Below are 25,447 nucleotides of genomic sequence, written 5' to 3'. Positions count from 1 at the left end.
CCTGCTGAAGGGAGCAGAAAGGAAGCAAAAGCATCACAAATGAAAGAAAAGACTTTACCACAGTTGCAGTCATCTGACAGTGTTCCAGTGCTTCCAGATGCTATTATTGACGATGACAAAAAAGAAGATACGACAGAAGAGAAAGAAGAAGGTAAATTAAAACTAAGCTTACTCCGTCAGCATTTGTTTAAGGGCTCATGAAAGTAACTGTAAATGTCTATGTTCAAAATGGGTACTTATTGCTTAATTCCTTCTATAACTTTTCAGACATCTCAGATTCCTCTGCTAGAATTCAGAGGAAAGAATTTGAGCTTAGGCTTGTCTCCTATATAGAAGAACCAGCATTAAAAAAATTATAGTCTGAAACTGTGAAACAGGACCTTGTGCGATCTCTAGTAGGAAACAGGCATAAAACTGCCTGGGCGGGACTGTTACTGGGGTGGTTGTACCTGTGATAGTCTATAGAGAAATTCTGAAGAACTTTGGAAGCAGATCTGAAGTATGAACTAAGTATTTAGTATTGTCTTTAATTTATTTGTAATTACAGTAATTGCAAATGTGGTCAACAAGGACCCTTCTCCTGATTCCTCCCAGATCTTACAGGTAAGAAACAAAGTGGTTGTTGAGAAGGTTTCCTTTTCCTTTGAAGATTAAACACACGGGTAGTTAAGGCAGTAAGTTTCTGTCCTAATCTAGTAATGACTGTAATACCATACTGTTTTTACATGTCAGAAAAGTACAGGTGAGTAAGTTCTTTTATTTTCAGTTGGAACAACTAGTAAAGTACCTATAAGAACACATTAAGTGTGAGTAGACAAAGCCAGCATCTCTTATGAAATTTTTTCGTGTTTTTTTTTTGTTTAGGCACAAGAACCTGAAAAAGCAAGTCCGGAAGATACTGTGCCTCACGAAACTTTGTCTTCTGAAGCTAATACTCCAAAGACTAAGGAGGAGGAAGGGGGAGAGGAAGATAAATGGAAGAAAGAACAAGCATATTTGAAAGCCTTATCGGATCAGTATTGTATTGAAAAATATCAAGATAGTTATGATTTGATGTGTGAGTAGAACTGTTGGACCAGTAGATCAATAGAAGATGTGGGAAACTTGAGCAAAAAAGCTGAGTGCCAAAAAGAACCCCTGAATTACCAGCAAATTACCAGTATTGTGAACTGCCGTAGCCAGACACTTTGCTTCTAGGCACAGAGATGAGAAATACATTTTGACACATTATGATTTTCTAGCCTAGAGGGGTTTGTACAGTTTAATAGAAACAGATTATTGAATTGCTTAAATATTATAACTTGCAATGTTTATATATTTTTAAATTTAGCAGAACTACCAGTTTCTCATCTCTTGCATCATGTGATACCAAGATCCTACACATTTCCTGTGGATCCTATGGTCCAGTCAGCAACAGATGAAACGGCTGTACAGCTGAGTGAGCTCTTATCTCTGCCAGTGCTGATGAAACGGTCTATTACTGCTCCACTTGTATCTCAGTGAGTGTTTGTTAGGAACAGTGAATCAATAATTTAGCCATTAGTGTTGTATTCTTCATCAGTTCTTTTTTAAGACAAGAGTTGCGCATAGATCCGTTCTCTTAATTTTTCTCTTTGTTCCCAGAAGTGGTTCAGTGGATGGTCCATAACTAACTTAAAAGTTCAGATTTACATTATAAATAGTAACATAAACTTATATTTTTATTTGTAAATTAAAAATGTGAAGGTCTGTTTGAAATAGAAGGGCTTAAGTTTACTCTCAGACTCACGGATTATGCAGCAGTGGTTCTGACAGCATTGGTTTCCTTGTTCTTTTATAAAGGTCTATTATTTATAACGTTTTTGCTAGTTTTTATTTGGGACATGAAAGATAAGGGGAGGAAGAAAAATCTTTTGATGATGTGAAAGCTCATGCATATTGATCAGGATATATTTTATGTTTCTGTGGAACTTCAGCTTCAAGGCTGTTTGAAGTTTAATAGAAGCTGTTCTTGTTACTGTTGGAATATATAGGGAAAACACATATGTTGGACCATTTTATTAGTATATCTAATGCTATTTTAAAGAAAAGCTTCTGTTATTATGTACAAGATTAGCTTCTGTCATAAAAAGAGTTACTCACAGATGTGTTGACATGCTTCCTGTTTGGAAATCTACTTTCTTATAAGTTTGGATTTCCATTTGCTAACTCAGAGTATGCTAGACTCAAAGTTTGGTGCAGTGTACAAAGATGTAATTATCTAACTTAGTTTTAAACATCCAGATTGGCTACCAGAACAATCTGTACAGATTCATGTGTTCAGCAAAGCAAAGTGAGCAAGCCTGAGTTGTGTGCTGGCACAATTAGCCTATCCCTGGTATTCAAGTTAAATTATTTAAAGCTGGCTTGAGTACCTACACTGTACTGAAAACTGTGGTATAGACCTATATTGCTTATAGACCTGCCCTCGGTATCTAGAGTCAGAGCTTCACAATTAGGATATTCTTCTCAGGGATTTAATAGTCTTTCTTAATCTGCTTGTGTAAGTGACAGAGATAAGACTGAAGGATATTGACAAAATGTTGTTCCAGGCCTAGCAGGATATTCTAAAGATCATTTATGTAGCCAGTCTTAAAATAATTCCCCAGTACTGTTCAAAACCCAGTTAGCTGAAGTGGTAGGTTTTAATTCTGCTATATTCTGAATGAAGATTTTATTTGTTTCTTTTTTTTTTCTTGCTTATGTGAATATCATCCTATCTTGGATGTCAGACTTAAGTACTGGAGCATTAATCTGATGTAGCCACACCTGAATGTTAACAGTAAGGAAGGATCTGCTTGTAAGAAGAATACCTTTTCTTTGTTTTTATTCTTAGCGTTTCTCTTGTGAACAAAGCAATAGTTGATTACTACTTTGTGGAACTAAATGTGGAGAAGCATTTTGAAGCACTGAGACACTTTTTGTTGATGGAAGATGGGGAGTTTGCTCAGTCGCTCAGTGACCTGTTGTTTGAGAAGGTATTTGCTTTGTTGTCTTAACTATGGATTTTGGGTTGCCTGCTTTACCTTGGGAATGAGGGAACAGTGTGAATTAGAATCCTGGCTTGTGCTGGATTCCTCTTCTGTGCTGTATCAAGATGCCATGTGGCAAGGAACTGTTAACATTGTAAGGACTGAGGCACAAGAAGGTCTTTGCTTGGAAGCAATGCCCAGGCCCAAGGAAGTCCCAATGAAAAGGGTAATATTTCCTGCTGCTAATCCCAGGAATAGAGGGAGTGGAAGGATTTTACACATAGTAATTTCAAACTTGGACAGATAAACACTCATGGAAGGGTATTTCACACTTTCCTGTGAAAACTGCTGTACTATTGTACTGTCCCCTCCCATCTGCTGGTAGCAAGGCTGGAAGAGCCCATTTGCTAAAAATCCAGCGGAAAGGCCTGTGTTGTAGAATACCTACTCTTACCTCAGATATACTACACAGCAGAAGGGAGGGCATCTGAAGAGAGTGCTGGGCCTTCTGGTGAGACAGTATTTGTATGACTTACCCCTGTGTTCATGGGGAAGACAGCAAGGTAGGAGGGATAGCATGGGTTAATATAGCTGCTTACCAGTGCAGCTGTGTGGCTGTAGGTGTTCAGGAGCCAAGACTCTTTGTTAATACTGTAAAATTAGGATTGGTTTGTTTTGTTGGTTTCTTTTCCCTAGCTTGGATCAGGACAGACACCTGGTGAACTGCTGAATCCACTGGTTCTTAATTCCATCCTAAATAAAGCATTACAGTACAGCCTCCATGGTGACACCCAGCTTGCTTCCAATCTTTCTTTTGCCCTCAAGTATCTTCCAGAAGTGTTCAAGCCCAATGCGCCTGATGCTCTGAGTTGCTTAGAGCTAAGGTACAAGGTAAGACAGCACAGACAAAGGTACAACACTGCAATTATACCATGGTTCTTATGTACCATGGTAGGGTGAATATGTTCTTAATACTGGAATACCTCTAAGAATGGAGTAAAAAAATAGTGTAATGGAAATTACAGGATTGACTGAACCTGACCACTGCACTGCATTATTAAAATGCATATATTAATTTGTATGTCCCTGAAGTACTTGTATCTGAAATATAATTTCTAACACAGAATGTAGCATGATCAGCACTGTTACTTCTTTCAGGTTGACTGGCCTCTGAATATTGTCATTACTGAGAGCTGCATGAATAAATACAACAAGATCTTTTCCTTTTTGCTTCAGCTGAAGCACATGGTGTGGACTCTCAAGGATGTTTGGTTTCACTTAAAACGCACTGGTACGTATAATAAATGAACCAGAGAGCGTCCTGTTTAAAGTGCTTTTAGCACCCTGTGCTAAACAATTGCTTGTAAACAGTCATGTCAAGCATCAAATGCCACAATTTCTTAAAGAAGCTTCCCTGGCATTTTAAACAGACTCCACTAACACAAACCTTAATTCCTTTACAAATCCTGATTTTAGATGGTCTCTATGGGTGCTGATAATGTATTTCTGGTTTTGTTTTCAGCTTTAGTCAGTCGCACATCAAACTCTGTTCAATTTCGACAGCTCCAGCTGTATAAACACGAAATGCAGCATTTTGTGAAGGTTATTCAAGGCTACATTGCTAATCAGATTCTTCATGTTACCTGGTGTGAATTTGGAAACAAACTGTCTTCTGTAGGTAACCTGGAAGAAATTCACAGAACACATGCTGAATACCTCAACAAAGCAATCTTCAGGCAAGCTACCATATTTATTTTTACTTCAAATCTTTAAGTGAATGAAGCAGCCAGTCTGGCCTAACTTATGTAGGCAAAACTGACTTCTACCTGACACGCTAACTAGTCTTTACATATGAGTTGCATATGTGTTCTTATGTAAGGGAAACAAACCTCATGGCACGTTATGAGGTCCATACTTTGATACTTTTCCTCAGCCACCTATCCCCAAACTCCTTTGAGTTGGCTCCAGCTTCTGTTCACCCTGCCTCTGCAAATTTTAGGTCTACTCAGGACAGCTCTAACCTGAAGACTAAAGGCACACTTGCCACAATTCTGTTTTTCTTTAACCCTGTCCTCATCATGGCCTGTGTAAATGAATGCAGTTCCATTCAACACGAGTAGTGTGCTCAAGCAAGTGTAGCTGAAGTAAAATGCTTCTCTATACATTGTACATGCCTTTAATAGATGTGCAGTGACCAGGGCTGGACTTTGAAGGAGCAAATGTGGCCTGATGCCCTGTACAGATGTATGAACAATACAAGACATCTGTCTTTCAGGACCCACAAGCGTTTAGCCCTTTGGTTAGCGTATATGAGGCAGAGGGGCAGTCTGAATAAGAGGAGAGGAGCAAGGGTTGTTCAGTTTCTTCTTAAAGAGTATACACTGGAATAATGAAGTGGGGAGATGGAGGGAGAGGAGATGATAACAGAAAGTATAAGCAAGAAAAGAAACCCATTCTTTTATGTCTCTTTTGCAGTTTTAATGAGAAAAGCTTGCCTAAAGCTGCTGTTTGAGTAGCAGGAGATGGGATGAGAGGGGATTAAAGCTGAAGAGACTCAGAGTGTGATAATGTTTTTAAATGTCACCTCTTCTGCAAAAGCAGATGTCATTCTAGAAGTTAGATACACCAGTGCAAAAAAATGTGACTGTTAGAGCTGAACCCAGGACAGTCCTACAGCCGGTAACATACATCAGCTGCACCTCTGAATTTGTTTTTGTTGTGTTGTTAGGGGTCTGTTAACAGAGAAGGCAGCCCCTGTGATGAACATTATACACAGCATCTTCAGCCTTATTTTGAAGTTCCGCAGCCAGCTGATCTCTCAGTCCTGGAGCTTTGATGCAGGGAAGCAAATGGCAGTTCATCCCAACTTTGGTCTGATGCAGCAGTCGTACAACACCTTCAAGTATTACTCCCACTTCTTATTCAAAGGTAAGAAATGGAATAGATTGTAGATAAAGTCAACTGACAACTGAAAAAATTACAGAGAGGTTTTGGAAATACAGTGTACTAGTGGGAAGATGTGTGTACTTACCGTGTGTTAGAACGTGTAGTTACCAAATGAAAACTGCATTACTGTGGCTTGCAAAGATCTGCATATCCATCAGTTAAAATGTCCACACAAGAAATCTAACAGCTATCCCCAAACTGCCCGTAAGTTTTTGCTCGTTTGCAAAGTAAGTGTTTGGTATTTAGCTCTGTGTATGAGCTTACGTTTTCTTTTCTTTGGAATTGATGTCTGGCACTTTTTATTGGCAGCAGTGAGACAGATAGTACTTAGAAGTAAATTTTGATGTATCTATCTGCATTAGCTGAGTATTACCATTGTTAGGAAACTTGACAATTCCGATTTCTGTGTTGGACTAAAGCCCAAAGAGGCGCCAAGCACTAGTTGGAGCTTATATCCAGTGCTCCAGGCAAGTGTTTTCTCAACTGCACAGATAATTTGCCAGATGTTCTTTGCTTTAACATAATAAAATTTATCCTATCAGTTTATAATGTGAAGAAATGGTTATCTGTCTTTCCATTTCTCTTTCAGATCTTGCTTGTCTTTTTAGTACAAGTTACTTAACCTTCCCCCGAGTACAAAGGTGGTGCATGGGGGTTTGTTTGTTTATTTCTTTTTAGAAAGCCCTTAATTCCTGAAGGAAGTGCAACTGTTCTCCTTGGGTCTATTTTTCTAGAATATTTTCTAGTCAGACTGTATTCTTCAAGAAATGAGCTGCCCTTTTTATTCTTTAAGGGTGTCCAAAAATGGTGTCAAAGGACCAAACCCACATATTTCAGGATGAGTTAGAATGGCTGCTTCCAAATTCCACAGGAAGCCAGAACACCTCTGGGAGCCACCTAAGCCCATACTACGAGATCTATGGTTGCTTCATGGACAGAGATTAATAGACCATTCCGTAAGGAAATTTGCTGAGTGACCTGGTTCTTTACACCCTCTTTATTAAGCACTACAAAACAAATACGTGCTTGTTCATCTACACTTGTACCTTCAGTCACCATGTATTATAAAATGCTCTCACAATGGGTTGATCCAGAATCCATTGAAAGCCAATACAAAGTAGTCTGGACTTCAATGGCTTTGGCTCAGGCCCTAACTTCTAACTGTACACTTTCCCTTCTTCCTTGCATGTTACTGCTGCTTGCTAATTCCCTTTCTCCTACTGCATGGGATGTCCGTGAGCTTAGGGAGTTTCTATTGCCTTTTCCCTTTGTTACTAAGGATGTTCAGAGCAGTCAGTTTGTTCATTCATAGAGCTTGAGGGGTGTGTCCCAGGAATTTCTCTTTGGTTTTTCTCTCTCACAATGGGCTATGCTCAAGAAAACTTTAGCAGAGCTGCTTCTTTCACAGAGATCACCAGAGGACCTAAATGTGCTTCCTGGTCAGTCAAAACTGTGGTAAGAACACACTGTATTACTGTGAAAGCAACTTGTGAAAGCATTTCCTTATTAGAATAATACCGTTACACTTAGAACTGACACATACTCTTTCTTTTGCATCTTATTTAAAGTACTTTGTAATTCCAGAAAGGACCTTTCCTATGCTAAAATGATCATTTGTTTCTGTTGTCTTCAGATTTCTACATTAGGCTGCTTTTTTTTTCTCTATTAAAATGCACAGGAGCTGCCAAGGCTGAGTTTACAATGTTAATCTTAGTTGAAGCTTGTTTTATTTTTTGTTTTTCTTCCAGTGGTAACCAAGCTTGTAAATAGAGGATACCAACCCCACTTGGAGGACTTTCTGCTGCGAATCAACTTTAATAACTACTACAAGGATAACTGACCTCTGTAGAATAGCATCACTGATAATAGCATGGTAAACCACAGATAATCCTATATGCTTATTATTTATAGAAGCTTATGCAAATGCCATGCAAGAGGCATTTTCTCCAGTGAAATAACCCGCCATCTAATAGCTTGAAGAATATAACCACCACATACAGAGAATGATGCGTCTTAAAACCCACCACACCTACCACTTGTTTGATCTGCTGAGAATTGATGTTGTCATTATTGCCAAAATAGAAGAGCTGAGTGCCTGGTCTGAACAGGGGAGAGAGTGCAAACCTGTATATCTGTGAATGTGTAAATGTTCTATTTTCAGTGTTGTGAATTTTCTGCGATGTAAATACATGTATGTGAAATAAACTAACAGATACTTTCTAAAACTGAGCATGAGCTACAAATGTTCAGACATAAGTAAGTACCTTTTTGATGAGTTTTACTGTCAAGCTGATACTGCTTTTCAATCTAAACATAACTAATTCTTCAAGGCTGTTAGTCGCAGTGGAAGAGGGCATGATAAAAACACATTGTGCTGAGGTGACCTGCCAGGAGATACAGTATTTGACTATTCAAGCAGTTGGTAACTGTTAGGTCACTTGTGCCAAACTTAGTTTCCTTATCCCTGATTTAAGCTGTACATCTTGTTTTGTGGTGAATATGTAAAACAAACACCTAAACCAGCAATTCAGCATCACTAAAGTGAAACAAAGCTCAAATTCCAAATATATTCCAACTACTGCTTTCAGCTGCAGGATCACATTTTCAATTTGCTAATAATTTTTCTGTTCCTTGTTTGTCTTTTTTTTACCCCTATATAGTGAAAAGAGACTATTGCACTAACAACATGGTATGAGAATGTCATAGAGAGGCAGTCTGCTTTGAAATGTGTTCATTTTGAGATCCTGGAGTCTCAGTTGCTTAGAACACGGATACAGTCACCAGGAGTTCATTATCTGATCCATGATGACTTACACAGAAGTACAGTACTATGGACCATTGAATATCGTTATTTTCTGATGATGTGCAGGTAGTTTTACACTTTTTATTTTTCTGAAATAGAAATTAAGCTTTAGAGTCAGAATATTCCAACCGTAAAGTTGACCTGTTTCTGCTCTTGCTCTGGTACCAAAGTCAGTTATACAAACGTGTTAGCGCACAGTTGTAACATACATCTTCTGTGCTGTTTATCCGTGCTATAGTTAATTAACTAAACTAGCTTCCTTCTGTTGTGCAGAATAGCACATTGAAAGAGCACGTGGCTTGCAGAGTGAGCTGTTTGTCTGCCTGACTTGCTCTCAGGAAGGTGTAAGGGCAGGTGTGTACATGCAAGCTTGCCTTCTGTTGCCTTGTCCTGACACCCGCCTCCCACTAGGGAGCACAGCAGTACCCGATGTTTGGGACCTTTGGCGCTACCATGTATCTGTAGAAAGACAAAGGTTTAGCTTTTCCAGGAACCCCGTGTAGCTCCTGGAGGAAGAGCACACTGCCGACCTGCAGTCAGCTCTCTGGAGTGCCTGCAGTGCCTCAGCTGCCCATTGACAGAGACAGCAAAGAGAGGGTAGTAAGAGAAAAGTGAGAAAGAGTTACTCAGAGCACCTAAATTAACCTGGTACCATTATACAAGAGGAGAAGCCCTTGCCCCATTGACTTCTGAATAAGTCCTCTATGATGCAGGAAAAGAGCAGCAAGATTAGCAATAGCTAAGTATCAGAGACTCGTCAAATGCAAGCCCAGAGTACTGCTGCTCATCATCCCGCTGCATGCTAACACAAGATTCCCTTCTGTGGTGGTGTAAAACCAGCCTGCCATTGCTACGATTGTCGCATACTTTCCCTACGTGAAAGATACACTAAGCCAACATGGAACAAATAGTTTCTCTTAAATTTTACCATTCTAAGTACTTTATTTTTTTCTCTTAATCCCTTATACTCTCATCATTGTAAATACTTTTAATTTTCAAACATTTATAAAGATAGGGATTTTGGGGAGGGAGGGGAATTTGGATTAGACTATTGCCTGAGACCTGTTCCAACCTCAACTACTCTGTGATCTGACCCAGCTAAAATGCTGCTGTTTGAATTTACACCACATCCCAGGCCTCACCCTGAGCTCTCTAATGCTGATCTTTTCACCACGTCATCTTTTGTTAAGAAATCTAGCAGCAAAGTTTGGGCTTCAGGCACAGTGTTACAGTGATGACCCGCTTCCTTAGCGACAAATGGATTTAGAAACAAGGGAGCAAAGTATGGAAATGAAGGAGCCCTCCCCTCCTCCCCCCTTATTTATTGTTGAGCATGATGCTCTATGCCATGGACCAGCCCTTCGGCCAGTTCAGGTGGGCTGTGTCTCCTTCCCAACTTCTCCCCTACCCCCTGGGCAGGAGCAGAGCAGAGGAAGAGGCAGCCTTGCTGCTGTGCAAACACTGCTTAGCAATAGCCAAAACACTGCTGTGTTACCAGCCCTGGTTTAGCTGCTAATCCAAAACACAGCTCCACACAGGCTGCTGTGAAGAATGTTAACTCCATCCTGTCCAGACCCTGCACAAAGCAAAATCAATTTAGAAAGGGCAGTGAGGACATGCCAAAAATTACCTCAAATGAGAAAAACTAATGTGTATTTTCAACTCTGGTGTTATGTGAGCGCTTCAGTATGGAAATGGCTGTAGTAGCTTTTTGGCAAAAAAAATGATCTGCATCAACTACTCACTTTAAACAAACAAAATGCATCTTCACTTTCTATCCAATGGTCTATTTCTGTGAGCAGAGTTTAAAATCATATCCTGTATCTGCTGACATCAGGGTTTAATTCCAGTGATGCCAGGAAGAATGACAGAGGTGTCAGCATAGGTCTTATGGCCAATAACTAAGAGGGAGGTGTCTCTTGTAAAAGGTGAGGGTCCCTACCTTACTTCAAGCATGCTACCAAGATCACTAATGGGGCAGGAGACTGAGCCTGTGATAATCTACTCCTCAGAAAACACTGCAAAAATATAAAGTGAGGAGTCTGTGATACGGCCTGGCCATCTGACGTTAACACAGAGCAAATACTTGTAAAGAAATGAAGCCTGCAAACAGCATGGTTAACAGCAAAACTCCTTCAGAAAACAGGCATGAAAAAGAATATTAAAATTGGTTGGGTTTTTTTTTAAATAAAAGAATCCAAGAAAGCCATAGCACTTGTTTGGGGAAAAAAAACAAACAAAACCCAAAGAAAAACAACTCACAAAACATTCCGAAGTGAGAGCTGACAGCAAAACATTTGGGAATTACAGATTTACAAGCTCATTAAGCAGCATTACAGTGAAATCTTAAGAGAGTCATAAAAGGACATGACACCATCCTCTACCACGTGAGACCATCCAGAGACATGCCCCCACTAGCTTTGCAGTTCAGTTTTGTGACCTGGGTACCACCTGCTTTGATGCAAGGGTCCTTCCAGCTCCACAGCCACGGACTGCCTGATCAAGTGTTTCCATAGAAAGCTGTTGCTGCGAAGAGTCACCAGTTCATTTTTCATTTACAGCACAAGTCCATGGCTTTTTTACAAGCAGAATATTTGACCAATAAGTAGTATTATTTTCAGGTTTACCTATTGCAAATACAAGCTGTAAACATCAAGAAGCAATTTATGATTCAAGTATTTAAGACTCCCAAATGTCAAAAGCTGTAGTCCCTTCTCTCTGAAGAACTGAGCTAAGAGATAAAGTTCTTGCCTGGACAAAATTTGGTCTGATTGTCCTCAACCTCCTGCTTCCACCCTGCTCCAGAACAAGAACAGAAGAAATTCATTATCATCAGAGCTGAAACTACTACCTGCATGTTGAAATGTGTGTGCTGGAAGAGCACAAGCTTTCCACTTGGCTTCTGACCATCACACGTCTTCAGATATGAAGCATCAACATTACTGTATGCACTGAGAAATCAAGCAGGTGAGTATCAGTGCAGTCAGACTATGTGCAGTTAGACCCTCTTCATATTCCTACCCACCAGTGAACACACTGCATCTACTACAAGTACAACGTTACTGAGTGGCACACCAAAGCAATCACACCAAGGGTCTGCATTCATCATTAAAAGCTTTCTGGACCTGTTGCACTTCATCTATCTGTAAGCAAAGAACATACTTAGCAGGAAACACCACCACATTTTCATTCCTCATGGTTACATTCAATTTCCCTTTTTAAAACTGCTATTTGAAAGTATCCCTCTCTCCAGGACTTGGCATTAGAGGTGCACCATAATTTGTATTTTATATGCTAAATAATCTGGTAGGTAGCTCTCAAACTGGATTATTTCTAGAAGGCAACCAGCTGCATGAGCCAGCATTAGTCATTGCCCACCTCATCAAGGTACTTCCTCTTTTAACTGTATCATCCTTCCATGGACAAGGTAAATACACCTTCAAGCTTGTCCTTTTCTGTAAGGACTCCACGACATTACAGAAAGTGCCATCAAAGATTCTAGCTTGCCACAAGTCATTACTCAGCATCAGTTTGTCCAGGTCAAAGGCACGACACAACAATGTTTATGTTTACATTTGAAGCATCACCTTCTCTGTGGCAGCAAGGAGGACAAGTTGGTTGTCAGTGCAGATTATAAACGCAGCCCAACTGTTCTGTTTTTCAGTAGCTTGTATTTTGAGGAAGACTTGGAAAAGCACAAAACAACCTGAGCTAATACTAAGCTTGCACAGGGGTGGAAGGCAAATTTAGTAGACTTGAACTCACAGTGTAAGACGGTGGTGTCTTTGGAAAAGAGAAACCTTTGCATTAAACCAAACTTCCTCAAGATTTCAGATACCTGAACCAGTAATAAAGACTCCATTACAAAGCAGTTCAGAAAGCCAAGTAGTAACTAACTATGGAACAACTGTTTCCAGCTGATGTGGCAACCACCCTTCTGCTGAAACCTCAACTGAAACACTATTAACACGTAATTTGCAAGCAAGTCAGCTCCCATCCTCCTCCCATATCCTCTGTGATCTTTAACACAGGCTCAAATAGCATGTCCTGAATGACAATTTTCAGTGTCAAACTTTTCAAAGACTGTGGAAGCAAACTAAATGGTGCAAGACCAGAGTGGGAATGGAAGGATCCCACTGACCAGTGTGAACAAACAGGTACCCATCTGCATGCTTCTTGTACAAGGAGACTCTGTTACAAGCAGACAAATAGAAAATGAACCTGGATTTGAGTACTGGTGTAGTTTAAGGTTCACGTTGATTTGGCTAACTGGCCTTGCCCAAGTCAATTGGCTTAAAAACCGCACCTATGATTTTAGTAAATATTTACACATGTTGTATGCGAACACATTGAACCTGAATAAACCTTACCTCCAAGACTTTCAAGTGCAAATGCGTATGGTCTCCCTTCATTCTGCTCTTAATGAATTAAATAAAAATAAAATTCCATTGCTTCCCCAAGGCCCAGGCTGCACAAATTCTCTGAAAATAGATAATGATTAAATATCAATCTGAAGGTTCACAAGAAATGAACTTCTTAATTAAATGAAACATAGCTTCAAACAAGCAACACTGAATCTATTCCTCCATTAAAGAGAACTAATAGTCCCTGCATAGAGAAAGCAGTAAATAAATGTTAGAAGTACTATTAGTTAAGACATCAGACAAAAATAGATCAGATTCCTGACTTGCTCTTTTTGTCTTCACATAACAACTTCATTTGGATGTCAAACTCAGCCCGCCTCAACATAAAATATTGCTTTTCACTTGCAGTGTATGAATACTTGTAGTATGAATAAAGGAAAGACTTTCAGTCTCAAAACATTTAAATTACTGATATATGGAGACTGTTGATTGTCATCGGTTTGTTCCAATGATCCATGATTGCTTCAAATTAGCACAGCTGAAGACTGCTGCAGATGCATCCAAATGTAGGGTTGTTTCAATAACTTAATAGCACTTTGATGTTTGCCTTGCTGCATTCTTCACTGCTGAAGGAGGGTCAGTCTTCAGTTTACAGCAAAAAACAAAACAAGGCAGTTATGAAGATCATGTAACACAGAGCTCTGAAGCCCACAGTGGAGGTTTACTGCTATAGGGTAGTCTGCTTCTGGTCTCTTGAGTACAAGCAGCTGCTGCAGCCGTTGCTCCCTCCTCTTCTGCATCTTCCTTTACCTCCCTGAAGTCTTCTGCTTCTTGGAATGGATTCTCCAACAGTTTCAGTACATTTCTTACCTGAAGAGAAACCACAGCATGGTTATGAGAATTTAGAAAGTGAAGGCAAAATGATGTAGAAAAGAATTACACACCAAATAACGATCGAATGCATTGTATTTAATACACAAACCCCAAACAAGCCAAATGTTAAATAGATTAACAATATGCATATCAAATAAACTGAACACTGTAAAATTGTAGCTGGCTGAGTTTGTATCTGTATGGAACTCAAGCTCAAGTAACTTGAAATACAAGCATCAAATAAAAGTTCAAACAAAAGTTGTGTCATTTCTCAACATTAATTCATTTTCCCATATTCTACATGTAACAATCCCCCAGCTGAGCTCCACAGGTGAAAGTCAGAAGTTTTAAAAGACAATAGCACAGCAAGGAATGAGTGTACATTAATCCCCAACTGCCTCCCAAGGTAAACACCATTCTGAAGACAGCAAAAGCAGAGGCAAGTGTCTTATCCTGGAATCAGCCCACAAAGCTGGTGAAGTTCAGATTCAGATTTTCAACTCCTTTCTTCGTTCTGCAGTCATCAGAAATTACAGATCTCTCAAAAATCATACAGGCCTTTTGAACCATAAATTCCCAATCCCCTTACTGCCTGAGATGCCAGAAGGAATTTCACCAGCGTAATGTTAGTTATCAACAGCACCACTACACATCCATGCAAACCCAGAGAGATGTTAAGGAGTAAGAGCATACCTCTGAGAAATCCCCATTCTCAGCTGCTTCTATGGCATTCTGGGCAATATAATTTCTCAAGATATATTTTGGATTGTTGGAATTCATAACTTTCACATGATGAGTGTTCCAGGCATCAGCATCACTAACACTTTCTATTTCTTTTTGCAAACGGTCTCTGAAATCAAGCAGTAAAAACAATGGTTTGGATCAAGAATCACACGTAAAAGTTTACATGTTTCCTTACCTTGAGATCCTTAGTTTGCAGTTGTTAATAAACATTTCATCACCTATAATCCCCTCAGTTTATAAAACGCAGCATGACAACAGATATAAAACAATTCATTTAAAAGTAGCATCACAGACCATCAGCAGGTCCTGACAAGGCTCGAGGAAGTGGCACACCTTGCATATTCTCTGATAAGTCAGACTAAGACACTGGTGCACAGTGTGTTCTGCACTGCTCCACAAACCCCATCACGTTTAGATCTTGTCTTGAAGGATTTCTACGCTTGTTTATTGGTTAAACCTTTTGACATTCCAATCAAAGGGATGCAATACAGCTGAGGCAGTCTGAGCCACCTTTTAGCAGGAATACTCACTAAAACTCTCAGCCCCACTGGAGAACATGATCAGAGGCAGCCAGGTGAGGAATGGAGTCCTGACCTAATCCACACAACAGGAACAACTAATGCTCTACTGAGGGGGTTTCTTTATTAATAAAAAATAAAACAAAACATAACAAAAACAAACCCAAAAAACCCTTGAAAAACCACAACCCCCCCTCATGCTGACACTAAAGTTTTTAACCTTTTAAATTAGGCCCATTACAATAATCTGGACATTCTTTTCCCGTCAATGATTTCTTTCACAGTTTACAGTTACTCCTTGATTAAGAATACTTCTACTTGCTTTCTATGTTAGTAAATACATTTCTTTTTCTTTCAGAAAAATATTAAAAGGATAAATGCTGACAGTCAGTCAGCTGTAGTTACTGAGCACTTAAAAGCTCACAACTGGAATTACTCTCTGCTAGAATTCAACATAAATATTCTTGAAGCACTTTTAATATTAGATTTGATGTCAGGTGATTCCTATACCCTCAACCCTCCCCAAAATATGGTAAATAAAATACAAAGATCTACAGCGACACAGACGCTGACCATGGCAGTAGTTAATATTGTGAGTTGCATGGCCCCACGTCTCTCTCAATGTATATACTTTTGAGACAGGCTGGTTTTCATGAGACAGGCATGATGTTCTCAAATAAAATGAGGAAATGAAATACACTGCTCTGAACAGTGAGAAACCTCACCTGTATTTCTCCAGCCATTCTTTCCAGTGTCTTTTATTTCTGCTGAGTAAATCATCTTCTGTCAACTGCTGCAGTTTGGAGAACTGTTCAATGCGTTCTAGCTCTTTGTTTATATTGGCTTTTGTTCCAATTAATGCAAACAGCTGAGGATTAGACTGAGCCAGCATCAGCATCATTGACAGTTGTCTGGGAACAAAAGGAACAAACACATTAGACATTAATGTTGAGCTGCCCATCAAGAACCACCTTTTTGCAGCCATAAAGTAGATATGAAAACATTCACAATAACCGATGATTTCACTAGAGATCTTAAATAACAGCACTTCACCTCTAACAGAACAATTTTAAAATCAAAAATCATGCTAATTTTACTGTTTCTCACCCCTTTTTCAGCATGTTTGTTTGCATTCCTGTCATACTAAAGTGCAGATCTTCAGAATTCCCAGTGGGGTTTAGATGTGCAATTCCCATCAGAATATCCTTGGAACTTTGAAAGGAATTTGGAATAAGGAATTTGAACTTACTTAGGTATCAGAGTCCATAGGTTTTGGGTTTTTTTCAATGTCTCTTTTCCTAACATTAACACTGTATCAGCATGCAGAATAAGCATCTAACACCTATGAGTTTTACTAGTACTAATAAAACCCCAAATGACCTGGGCGAAGGCACATCATGTAAGTCATACGAGACAAGAGTTTGTTTAATTAATTTCTTTGTAGTTATCCAGTCTAAATCACAGAATAAGAAATGCTTTGTGGTAATAAATTCCTAAGATATCCAGGCTATTTTGCTGTGAGTTTGTCTAGAATTGATTCTTTTCCAATTTGACTGTGTTAGCTGGTGCTGTACAGCAGCTTTCAATACCATGCTATGCTAACTTTCATTTTTCCTGAATTAGTAACTGCACTGCAGCATTAAGTAAAATAAATTAAAAAAACCCCAAAGAGTATAAGTTGGAGCATATCGAAATACACTGAGTGTTTTTATTTCCTTCTATAATGCGTTTATAAACAAAGGATAAGAATGTTATTCCCTGGCCTCAAAACAGACAACTCATTGTATCAGATTATACTTTCCTGCTTTTAGTAAGCAAAGATAAGGTAAGTGCTTTAGTTTCTGAGTTTATATAAAGTAGTATCCAAAACTGATTTACACATCTGACATACCCAGCTCTACAATATCCAAGTGCTTTGGTGAAAATAGCTCTGCACTCTAACATAGTACTATTCCCCTCCAAAGCTTTACATCCATATCGTGATGATTTATAGCTACTTTTCATGTTCCTCTAAGCCTGAATGCAGTGTTTAATGAAATACTGTCTTATCTCTATCACAGGAGCTATCTTCATATTGCATGGTATCTGCTTACAATTCCAAAGTGTCTGAAACCTGGAACTTAATTAAATAAGTGGTATCCACCACTTCAATTTATTTATCTTTCATTCTAGTGTATCACCACAAAACTTAAATAACCAGTAATACCTCCAAAATGATAAATGGCTACAGCCAACCATCTTGGCATAACACCAACTTGTTCATACAAGTTTCACATCAATCTATTTTCTCAACTACCCGCTTTCTGCAAATTATTAACAACACACCAAATTCTTCAGCTTTTTCTATAGATTGATTACTTCATGAAGCACATATGAAACAGAGATAGGGGGGAAAAACATGCCCAAAATACTCCCACTTTAATTTTTTTCCACATCTGGGAACATGCTAGGAAAAATATGACAAATGAATGGGTTACACTCATTCCCTGGTTTCCACTGCTCCAAAAAGTGAAAAACTGCTGCAGTCACTGTTATTAGCAGCAAATGAACAAAACTGACTCTTTTTTTTCCATACTCAAAGTAGCCCATCAAATGGGACATGGAAGGCACCACAAAGTTTTCAGAGCCTTAAGTGTGCATTTAGGTTATACTTAGCTTAGAATTTTGGTGGCTGAAAGTGATTTGCTGTCAGTACATTGGCAGAACACGGTATCATTATTGTTCAAATCCATTTCTTCTATAAAATATTTCTATATTGCTTCACTATCTGGCACTCTCATGTACTTAGTCAGCAGAGACAGACGAGGAGGAAAAAAACCAAAAGACCAAACAAAAGCTCAGACAACTTTAGCCCCAAGAGCCAACTGCTGCAAGTCACTGCTGAGCACCCGCCAGTCACAAAACACACAAGAATTTGCACTGCTGTAGATCATGATGCATCCTGTTAACAGCAAGGTATCAAAATTTAAAATCAGTCAAGTATCACACAGCACAGAGAGTTCATTATGATTATAATGAAACTAAAAGCACAGGCCAAAAGTGTTTAAGAAGAGTATTACCTTGGATCCATCTGTGGTCTGAAAGCAACCTTCAGTTCATCCACAGAAGCACACTGATTTGTAAGCTCTTTTAAGAAATCTTCCAATTTTGAAGGATCAGAGTCTACTACCAAGAATGAACTCAGCAAGTAGAAAATATTTGTGAAGTCTCCACCTGAAAAGGTGAATTCTATGAATAATACAACTAATAAATCAGCAGGCAAACAGGTCCCATACCTCCTTCCTAACTACCCCCTCAGCAGTACAGGTTACCACTCTGAAGAGGCAAGCAAACTGGGTGCAAATGTGAGAGGGGAAGACATGTATAAGGCGACAACTGCCCCACAGTTCACAAGAAGGTAATTATTTTCCACTCTTTTGTTGTTCTCTCAGGTGTAGTTGTGCAAGGCTGCTTTCTTGTAAGGTAAGATATAAACTACATTTTGGTTTGATTATAGATACTGATGGGCTACTAAACAATAACCTTCTGTGCTCTTCACCAACCTGTGAGATGCATGGTTTCAAGGAGTTCAGACACCAGCTTACTATCTTCTTCTAATTCCAGCTGGATTAGGCCTAGCTTCTTCCTCATCTTCTGCAAATAATGTTTCTCAAATTCTGCATCATACTCCTCTTCCAGGATGAGTTCACTTATTTCCAAGGGCAGCTCTGGAACTAGAGCTTCAGCAAGCTTCCCCAGGTTCCACTTGCAAATCTCTGGCTGCTTGTTGTAAGCATAGCGCCCTGTGTTATCAGAACCATTGCAAATGTGCTCAGGGTCATATCTACAAAGAAAGAAATAGTTAGCATTCTTCTAGTTATCTGGACACCAACAGAGTGAGATGCATTATTTTTATTACTTTAGTCTCCTCTAGGAAACTAAATAAAATCCAAAAGGGAATGCTCCTTGGTTCTTTTCCCAAAGTTACCTCATTAGATATTTTCCTGCCCTCTCAAACACTGAGAAACCCCACACGCTACAAGAACAGTCTAATGCTTAGAGATGTTGTGAATATGGTCAAAAAGAAGTTGGAAAGAAGAATTACAGGGCAACCAGAACTAACTTAATCTATTTTGCCATAAAGAAGGTTCATAAATCTACTTTAGAGTTAAAATATTAAAGCAATCGTGAACATTAAGATAGCTCTACACAGCAAATACATAACACACGTTTCAAGTAATTATGCCACACTGACCTGTCCATAAATCCAAAAGGGCCATAGTCAATGGTTAGTCCAACTATGCTCATGTTATCTGTATTCAGCACGCCATGGCAAAACCCAACACATTGCCATTCAGCTACCAGCCTCGCTGTCCGTTTTGTTATCTAAAAGAGAGGTGGGTTTTTTCCCCATTTACCAACACAATATATTTCCAATACATTCATGTATTTCCCAGCATTTCCTAGTCTGAACTGATGTTTCTACAGCTCCAGCAGAAGCAGATTCTGGCAGTATGCCTTGCACACAAGTATCTTAAGGACAGTTTGCCTTTTCCCTCTTGTTTTTCAGTTCCCCTTTTCTGTTTGCCTCCTCTTCTTCCCCCTCTGCTTGACTGCAAGTCAACTGACAGCTTTAAAATGTACTGGAGACAGAGCACTGAAACAAGGTAAACTGTTTCACAACAGACTTGCTGTTTACTGCAGTCATTATACAAATACATTGTTTTGTTCACTACAAATGTTAAAGACCCTTTAACTACAGGTAGGAGAAAACATAAGCAAAGTCTAAGAAGTAAAATTAACTCTATGCAACAAAGCCCAGCATAAAGTCAGCCTTTTGGTGTACCTGGTACAGAGGAGTCATTTACAGGAAGGTAAGTGGTTTGCACAAAAGAAAATGTTCCCTGCTAACAAGTTTTAGCACTGATAAGTATTTCCCTCAATTTGCTGAGTGGAAAAAAGCTACAAGGTTAAGAAAACACATTCAAAGAACAACAATTTGATTTAAATGCAATTCTTCACTGAACACATGTTTCACCAGAGTTCTTCCATTGCTTGACTGAGAGTTATCACTGTGGAATCCCTGACTGCAATCACTGCATGTGCCCCGTTCTTCAAAGAAACAGCATAATATTTTAAAGCAGTTCTAGTTAGTTAATTATATCAGCCCAGCTGTCAACTACAACTAAATATGCCCTATGAAATCTAAAATTCAGGAAGCTAACCTGACTTTTAAATAAACCAAGGTATTTCTAAATACTTCACTGCATTGCGGTAAATACAAATTTTATGCCGCCATTAGCTAAAACTTTTAAATCAAACTGTTTTCACAGCTCAAATCACTCATAGAATCATAGAACCCTAGAATAGTTAGGGTTGGAAAGGACCTTAAGATCATCTAGTTCCAACCCCCCTGCCATAAGCAGGGACACCACACACCAAACTATGTCACCCAGGCTATGTCCAATCTGGCCTTGGACACTGCCAGGGGTGGAGCATTCACAATTTCCTTAGGCAACCTATTCCAGTGCCTCACCACCCTCACTGTGAAGAACTTCTTCCTTATATCTAATCTAAACTTCCCCTGTTTAAGTTTAAAGCCATTACCCCTTGTCCTACCACTACAGTCCTTAATGAAGAGTTCCTCCCCAGCATCCTTGTAGGCCCCAAATAGTTGTCAATGTACAGAAGTTTAAATCAATGATCTCTCCAGGCTGCAGTATATGTGTATCTTATTAAGGTCTAAAAAAATACCTAGTTAACAGAGTTAACAGAGGCATCAGTTCTATGCTTCTGTCTTCAAACCCAGAATTTTTTCTTTTTTAAGCATATGCAGTCAGGGAAGGAAAATAAATAGAAAAATCTTGTCCTGGGTTAAACTGACAAGTAGCAAAACCCACAAACAATGCCTGGAACAGAAACATTTTGTTCACCTTGGGATCTCATGCTTCCACTTTTTGCAATATTCTCGTGTTAGGTACTTCACCCGTTTTTGCTGAACGGGGCAGTCAGATACACGTGTCCCTAACTGATTACTGGCACACCATAAGCCAGTAATGGGGACGCACCCTGCACAAGGGCTCTATGCCAGGGAGGTGGTAAAACCAAAACAAAAGAAGCCCTGGCCACCAGCACTGGGATGAAAGCACTCCAGCAGTACAGCAGTTCCCGACTGCTGGATGTCTTTGTACGAGTCCATCGCACTCTGCCAGAGCTCTGGTAAAAAAGAAATCCCACTAATGATAACACCTAAACCCAACCAAAGCCTGGGTGCCACTCACAGACAGGTATATTAGATTAGAAAGAGACAGCTTTGCACTTGCTTTGACCTTTATTCTTTTTGATCACGTTTTTCTACTACTGGCCATACTAGAAAACAAGTACCATGCCCAGATAAATAACAGCACTGTCTGAAGGGCACGCTCATTTAAATTTAAACACACCACCTACAAATTGAGAAATCCAGATAATGGTGTTTGCATTTGACAGCACTGTCTAGAATGCAAACACTTGTACCTTTTTTTCTCCATTTCTTCCATAGTCCAAAAGTAAAGATAAAATACATTAGAGTTGAGCTGACAACATATCATCACTACTAAAGAAGACAGATGTGTTTGTCAGATTCGGTAAAGAACTGGGATGCTTTTCAGATGGAGAAAGGTATGGAAAGTCTCCACTCAGGAGAGAAAGTGTAAGGATACAATGCCAGCACCGAGCATGGACAGGCACAGGCAGGTGCACAACAAATAAACAAAGAAATGGAAGTGGGTGCAATAACGAAAGGATGCCAGGATGGGGGGCTGTAAACCATTTTCTTCTGAAGAACTAATGCAAGTAGGCTCAGGCTGTGTTAAAGGAAAAATAAACCAAACACCACCATCCTCCCCCCAAAAAACCCAACAAAAATCAAAACAAAAACAAACAAGAAAAGCAAACGAAAACACCCCCCAAATCTAACCAAAACACGAAACAAACACCACCCCCACACTCCCAAATTCAAAGCCCACAAAATCCAGAGAATGTCAGATTTTAAGCCTGCCTTTTGACCTCCTACTGGGCTGTTCTGAACATGCACCACGCTGCAGCCATTCCCTTAGTCCCAACCAGATCACTTCAGATCTTGAAGCACCACAACTGCTTTTACACAGAATAGTCAAGTGTATTAGACTGTGGTATGTTGTTAATTATTCAGTTTCCTGGTTAGTTACAACATTCTTATTTGGGCTGTGGCATTATTTGAACTTCAAGTGACCCAAATCAGAGCCTTCATAATAGTTGTCCAGTAATCTCAAACTGGTTCCCTTCAGCAAGGGTACCATCACTATGTACTAATCACTAAAACACAAAGAGAAGCATCTTACTCTTTTAGCCCAAATTCTTTCTTTGCTCAGTTCTAAAGCCTGGAATTGAAGTGATTTGCTGTCAACATTCCTGTTTATAATTCGGAACACGAGAGACAGGAAGGGACTCAATGTTCTCAGTATTTTTATAAAATGATGCCTTGGTACCATCAACTCACCATCTGACAGTCAGGGCCAGAATTCCCCGTTGCAGTCTAGGACATTCTCAGCAAGTGGAGACAAGTTTTGGCAAGCTCTCCCAAAGCAGAGAAATCATGATTTACTATCAAAAAGGTTAAAACCACTCTCACTAGTGTGATCAATATCAACATTACTTCCATCAATACGCAGTTCTATTAAGAGTGTTTTCTTCAAAGGCAATTGGAGGATACAAGATATTAACCAACTCCAGTCACCTGTGCTTGCAGATGAAGTTCCTGAAGATGACCGCTATGGATTTAAGAAGAGAATCTGATCTTTCTCACCTCTTTGAAGAAAGCAGCATTCCTCTGAATACTGTTGTCTGAATAAGCCTCCTGGATTTCTGGATAGAAAGTGCTGATCACATAATCAAGCATCTGTATTCGAATATCATTGCGGTTAACACTGGGGCCTTTGCGTCCTGTGTATTCATCAGTAGGTTTGAAAATTTCAAAAGAACCAAATCTGTTTTAAAATAATAAAAACATGTTTAAGTATTACCTGATACTATTAACTTCATATTACATGCAATAAAAACATTCACTGTTGTAACCCTAACACCACATCATCTTGAGTTTAATGCCAATCCTTCACCTGATTTAGAGGAAAGATCCACAAGATTCCTGTGCTGAACCTAGTGGGGCTCAAGTGACTCAACACAAAAAAGCACATACATGTAACTAAACTGACAGATCAAGACCAAGCCAGTGCTGAAAACCAGCTTGTTAAAGTTTCTTACAAACACTTCTACAGAAAAATTCTTCCCCTGAGTAAAGATACAGGAATAGGACTTATTAAAATACTAGGCTGTACATCAAGCATGTAAGATAGATTTTTCCACATACATATATATAGATACACACATACATAAACACACACATACATGCATATATTCCTTATGTCTCACCTTCCTCTAATTCTCTACTTCTAAGGTTCTATTATCTTACAAGAAGCAATGCAACTTCCTGAAATCCTAATGTTGTGTGTCAGAGCAGGAACCTTGTACACTTCTCAGGCAGGGAAAGAACACCCAAACTTTGACAGGACAATATTAGAATAGCTTTGGAATTAAGGGTACAGCTATAACCCAACTACCAACATCAAAACCCTCTATGTATTCTGTGCATGCATAAATGTGAAAAATCTCCTCTGAGGTCTTCAGAACTCAGTTCTTCTTACCAGGCTAGCATCCTTAGTGTTCATCTGTGCTATGACACCAGCTCATGCCATCCGCTGGACAAGAGCAGTAGTTTCCTAAAGCCCACTGAAAGAGTTCCAAGCCTCCATGAGGAGGTTAGCAATAAACATGCAAACAGTGCTGTTATTTAAATGCGCTTAAAACTATGTTTTAAAAGGCTGCTGTGCTTGGCTTTAAAGGCATAAAAAACCCCAACAAAATATGCTTCTACCTTATAAACGTAGAAGCTATCCTCAGAACAACCGTACATCTCTCATTTTTTGGATTCCCATCATAAAATATGTCACGGACCACTTTCGAGTCCGACGTCACACACGTTCCAGCCCTCGTCGTTGGTATTCCAAGGTGAAACATGGCCTCGCTGCACAGAAACTCCCGTATGCTCGACCGCAGGACCTTCCGGCCATCAGCTTGTCTGCAACAAGAGGACATGGGCAGTTTTGAGGCTATAAAGGCAGGAACTCCTGTCTACCCCTTAGCAGTGGGGAAACAAAAACCTAGAAGTGACATGCAGTGTCCATGGTCACACAACAAAGTAGCGGCAGAACAAAAGCTGGACCTTCCAACTTCTGTTCAAGTTCAATTTAGATGGGTGCAACACATAGTGAAGACCACACATAACAGAAGAAAATAAAGCTTTCAGTTACACATATGCCTTCTAATCATTAACTCTGTTGTTTCTATTGACGCAATAGAGGCTTTCAAAAAAACAAAAAAGGATTGGGCAAGTACAGCTGTCTTATTATACAAAAAGTGACTGGCTACTGTCATGGCACTTAAAAAGTAGTATTAGTTTGTATCTTTCTGGGTAAGTAATATAGAAATGAGGTGCAAAACAGGGGCATGCATGGCAGCTGCATTTAAAAAGCACCCAAACAGACAGCAAATAGCAAAGTAGCTTATTTAATAGAGAATGAGTAAACAGGGCAGGCAGCGGTGGTTCTCAGCCCACCCTCCCAGCGCTTCAGCAGCCACAGGCAAACAGGAGAGCTGCCCAGGGCACCACCATGTCTGAGATTTTCAGTGTGATTTCCTTAACCTTCACGGGAGAAGACCTTCAGAGCACCACGGGTATGAAACTAAGGTGTTACTGAGCCTGTGCTCAGCTGTAACGTAAAATATAGCAAATGCAAGTGGAACAAATGACCTGAAAGATTAAAAGCAGTGCGGGGCACACTGACTAATGAAGGCACACATCCCTTATAGGGATCTGGATAGCATGACATTTTTGGGGCCTTTTCCACCACTCTGTCCCACAGGAGGGATGGAAGAAAGGAAGGATGGAGGAAAGGCACTGCTGGCAAAAAGAACCAGCAACACAGGATGGGGCTTTAAGCGACCTGGTCTAGTGGAAAGTGGAAAACATTACCACCTTCTGGTTTGGCATTTAAGCATCACACTTGCTGCAGCGAAGACAAAGGGAAACGCGAGGGCTTAAGAGATGACCTCTGCCTCGGGGAGCGATCCTCAGCACGGAACTACCTGCAACAG

At 39.7% G+C, this 25,447-nt stretch overlaps 2 protein-coding genes across 2 annotated transcripts in view; one reads left to right on the top strand and one right to left on the bottom strand.

The window, feature by feature from the left end:
• TUBGCP6 (tubulin, gamma complex associated protein 6) overlaps positions 1–8,161 on the top strand; it is a 22,470-nt gene extending 14,309 nt beyond the window's left edge. The window contains exons 16-25 of the mRNA XM_010017028.1: positions 1–151; positions 548–603; positions 865–1,057; positions 1,331–1,499; positions 2,855–2,996; positions 3,687–3,881; positions 4,149–4,281; positions 4,513–4,726; positions 5,719–5,918; positions 7,685–8,161. The exon at positions 1–151 is cut by the window's left edge and continues 1,167 nt beyond it. Of these exons, the coding sequence (XP_010015330.1) occupies positions 1–151; positions 548–603; positions 865–1,057; positions 1,331–1,499; positions 2,855–2,996; positions 3,687–3,881; positions 4,149–4,281; positions 4,513–4,726; positions 5,719–5,918; positions 7,685–7,776 (1,545 nt within the window). The 3' untranslated portion in view covers positions 7,777–8,161. The remainder of the gene's footprint in view (positions 152–547; positions 604–864; positions 1,058–1,330; positions 1,500–2,854; positions 2,997–3,686; positions 3,882–4,148; positions 4,282–4,512; positions 4,727–5,718; positions 5,919–7,684) is intronic.
• A 5,626-nt stretch (positions 8,162–13,787) lies between these two features.
• LOC104407677 (selenoprotein O) lies at positions 13,788–24,367 on the bottom strand. The gene is made up of 8 exons (XM_010017017.1): positions 24,168–24,367; positions 23,043–23,223; positions 19,473–19,603; positions 18,781–19,061; positions 18,298–18,451; positions 15,964–16,149; positions 14,670–14,826; positions 13,788–13,973 (listed from the first exon to the last, which is right to left on the bottom strand). Exons 1-8 carry the CDS (start codon positions 24,308–24,310, stop codon positions 13,788–13,790), a joined length of 1,419 nt encoding a protein of 472 aa, XP_010015319.1. The 5' UTR covers positions 24,311–24,367.
• Between the last annotated feature and the right edge of the window lie 1,080 nt (positions 24,368–25,447).

Source organism: Nestor notabilis, unplaced genomic scaffold, assembly GCF_000696875.1.
Source record: "Nestor notabilis isolate BGI_N333 unplaced genomic scaffold, ASM69687v1 scaffold26110, whole genome shotgun sequence".
Lineage (NCBI taxonomy): Eukaryota > Metazoa > Chordata > Aves > Psittaciformes > Psittacidae > Nestor > Nestor notabilis.
This window is presented reverse-complemented; position numbering and strand designations above follow the sequence as displayed.

What these genes read in the sequence shown, in the direction of transcription:
- LOC104407677 (XM_010017017.1), bottom strand. Translation starts at nt 24,310, where the DNA reads ATGTTTCACCTTGGAATACCAACGACGAGGGCTGGAACGTGTGTGACG. An exon ending in CCTTTTGGATTTATGGACAG is followed by an intron (nt 19,062 to 19,472) that starts GTCAGTGTGGCA and finishes CTTTCTTTGTAG; the next exon opens with ATATGACCCTGAGCACATTT. An exon ending in GAATGGCTGGAGAAATACAG is followed by an intron (nt 14,827 to 15,963) that starts GTGAGGTTTCTC and finishes GCTTGATTTCAG; the next exon opens with AGACCGTTTGCAAAAAGAAA.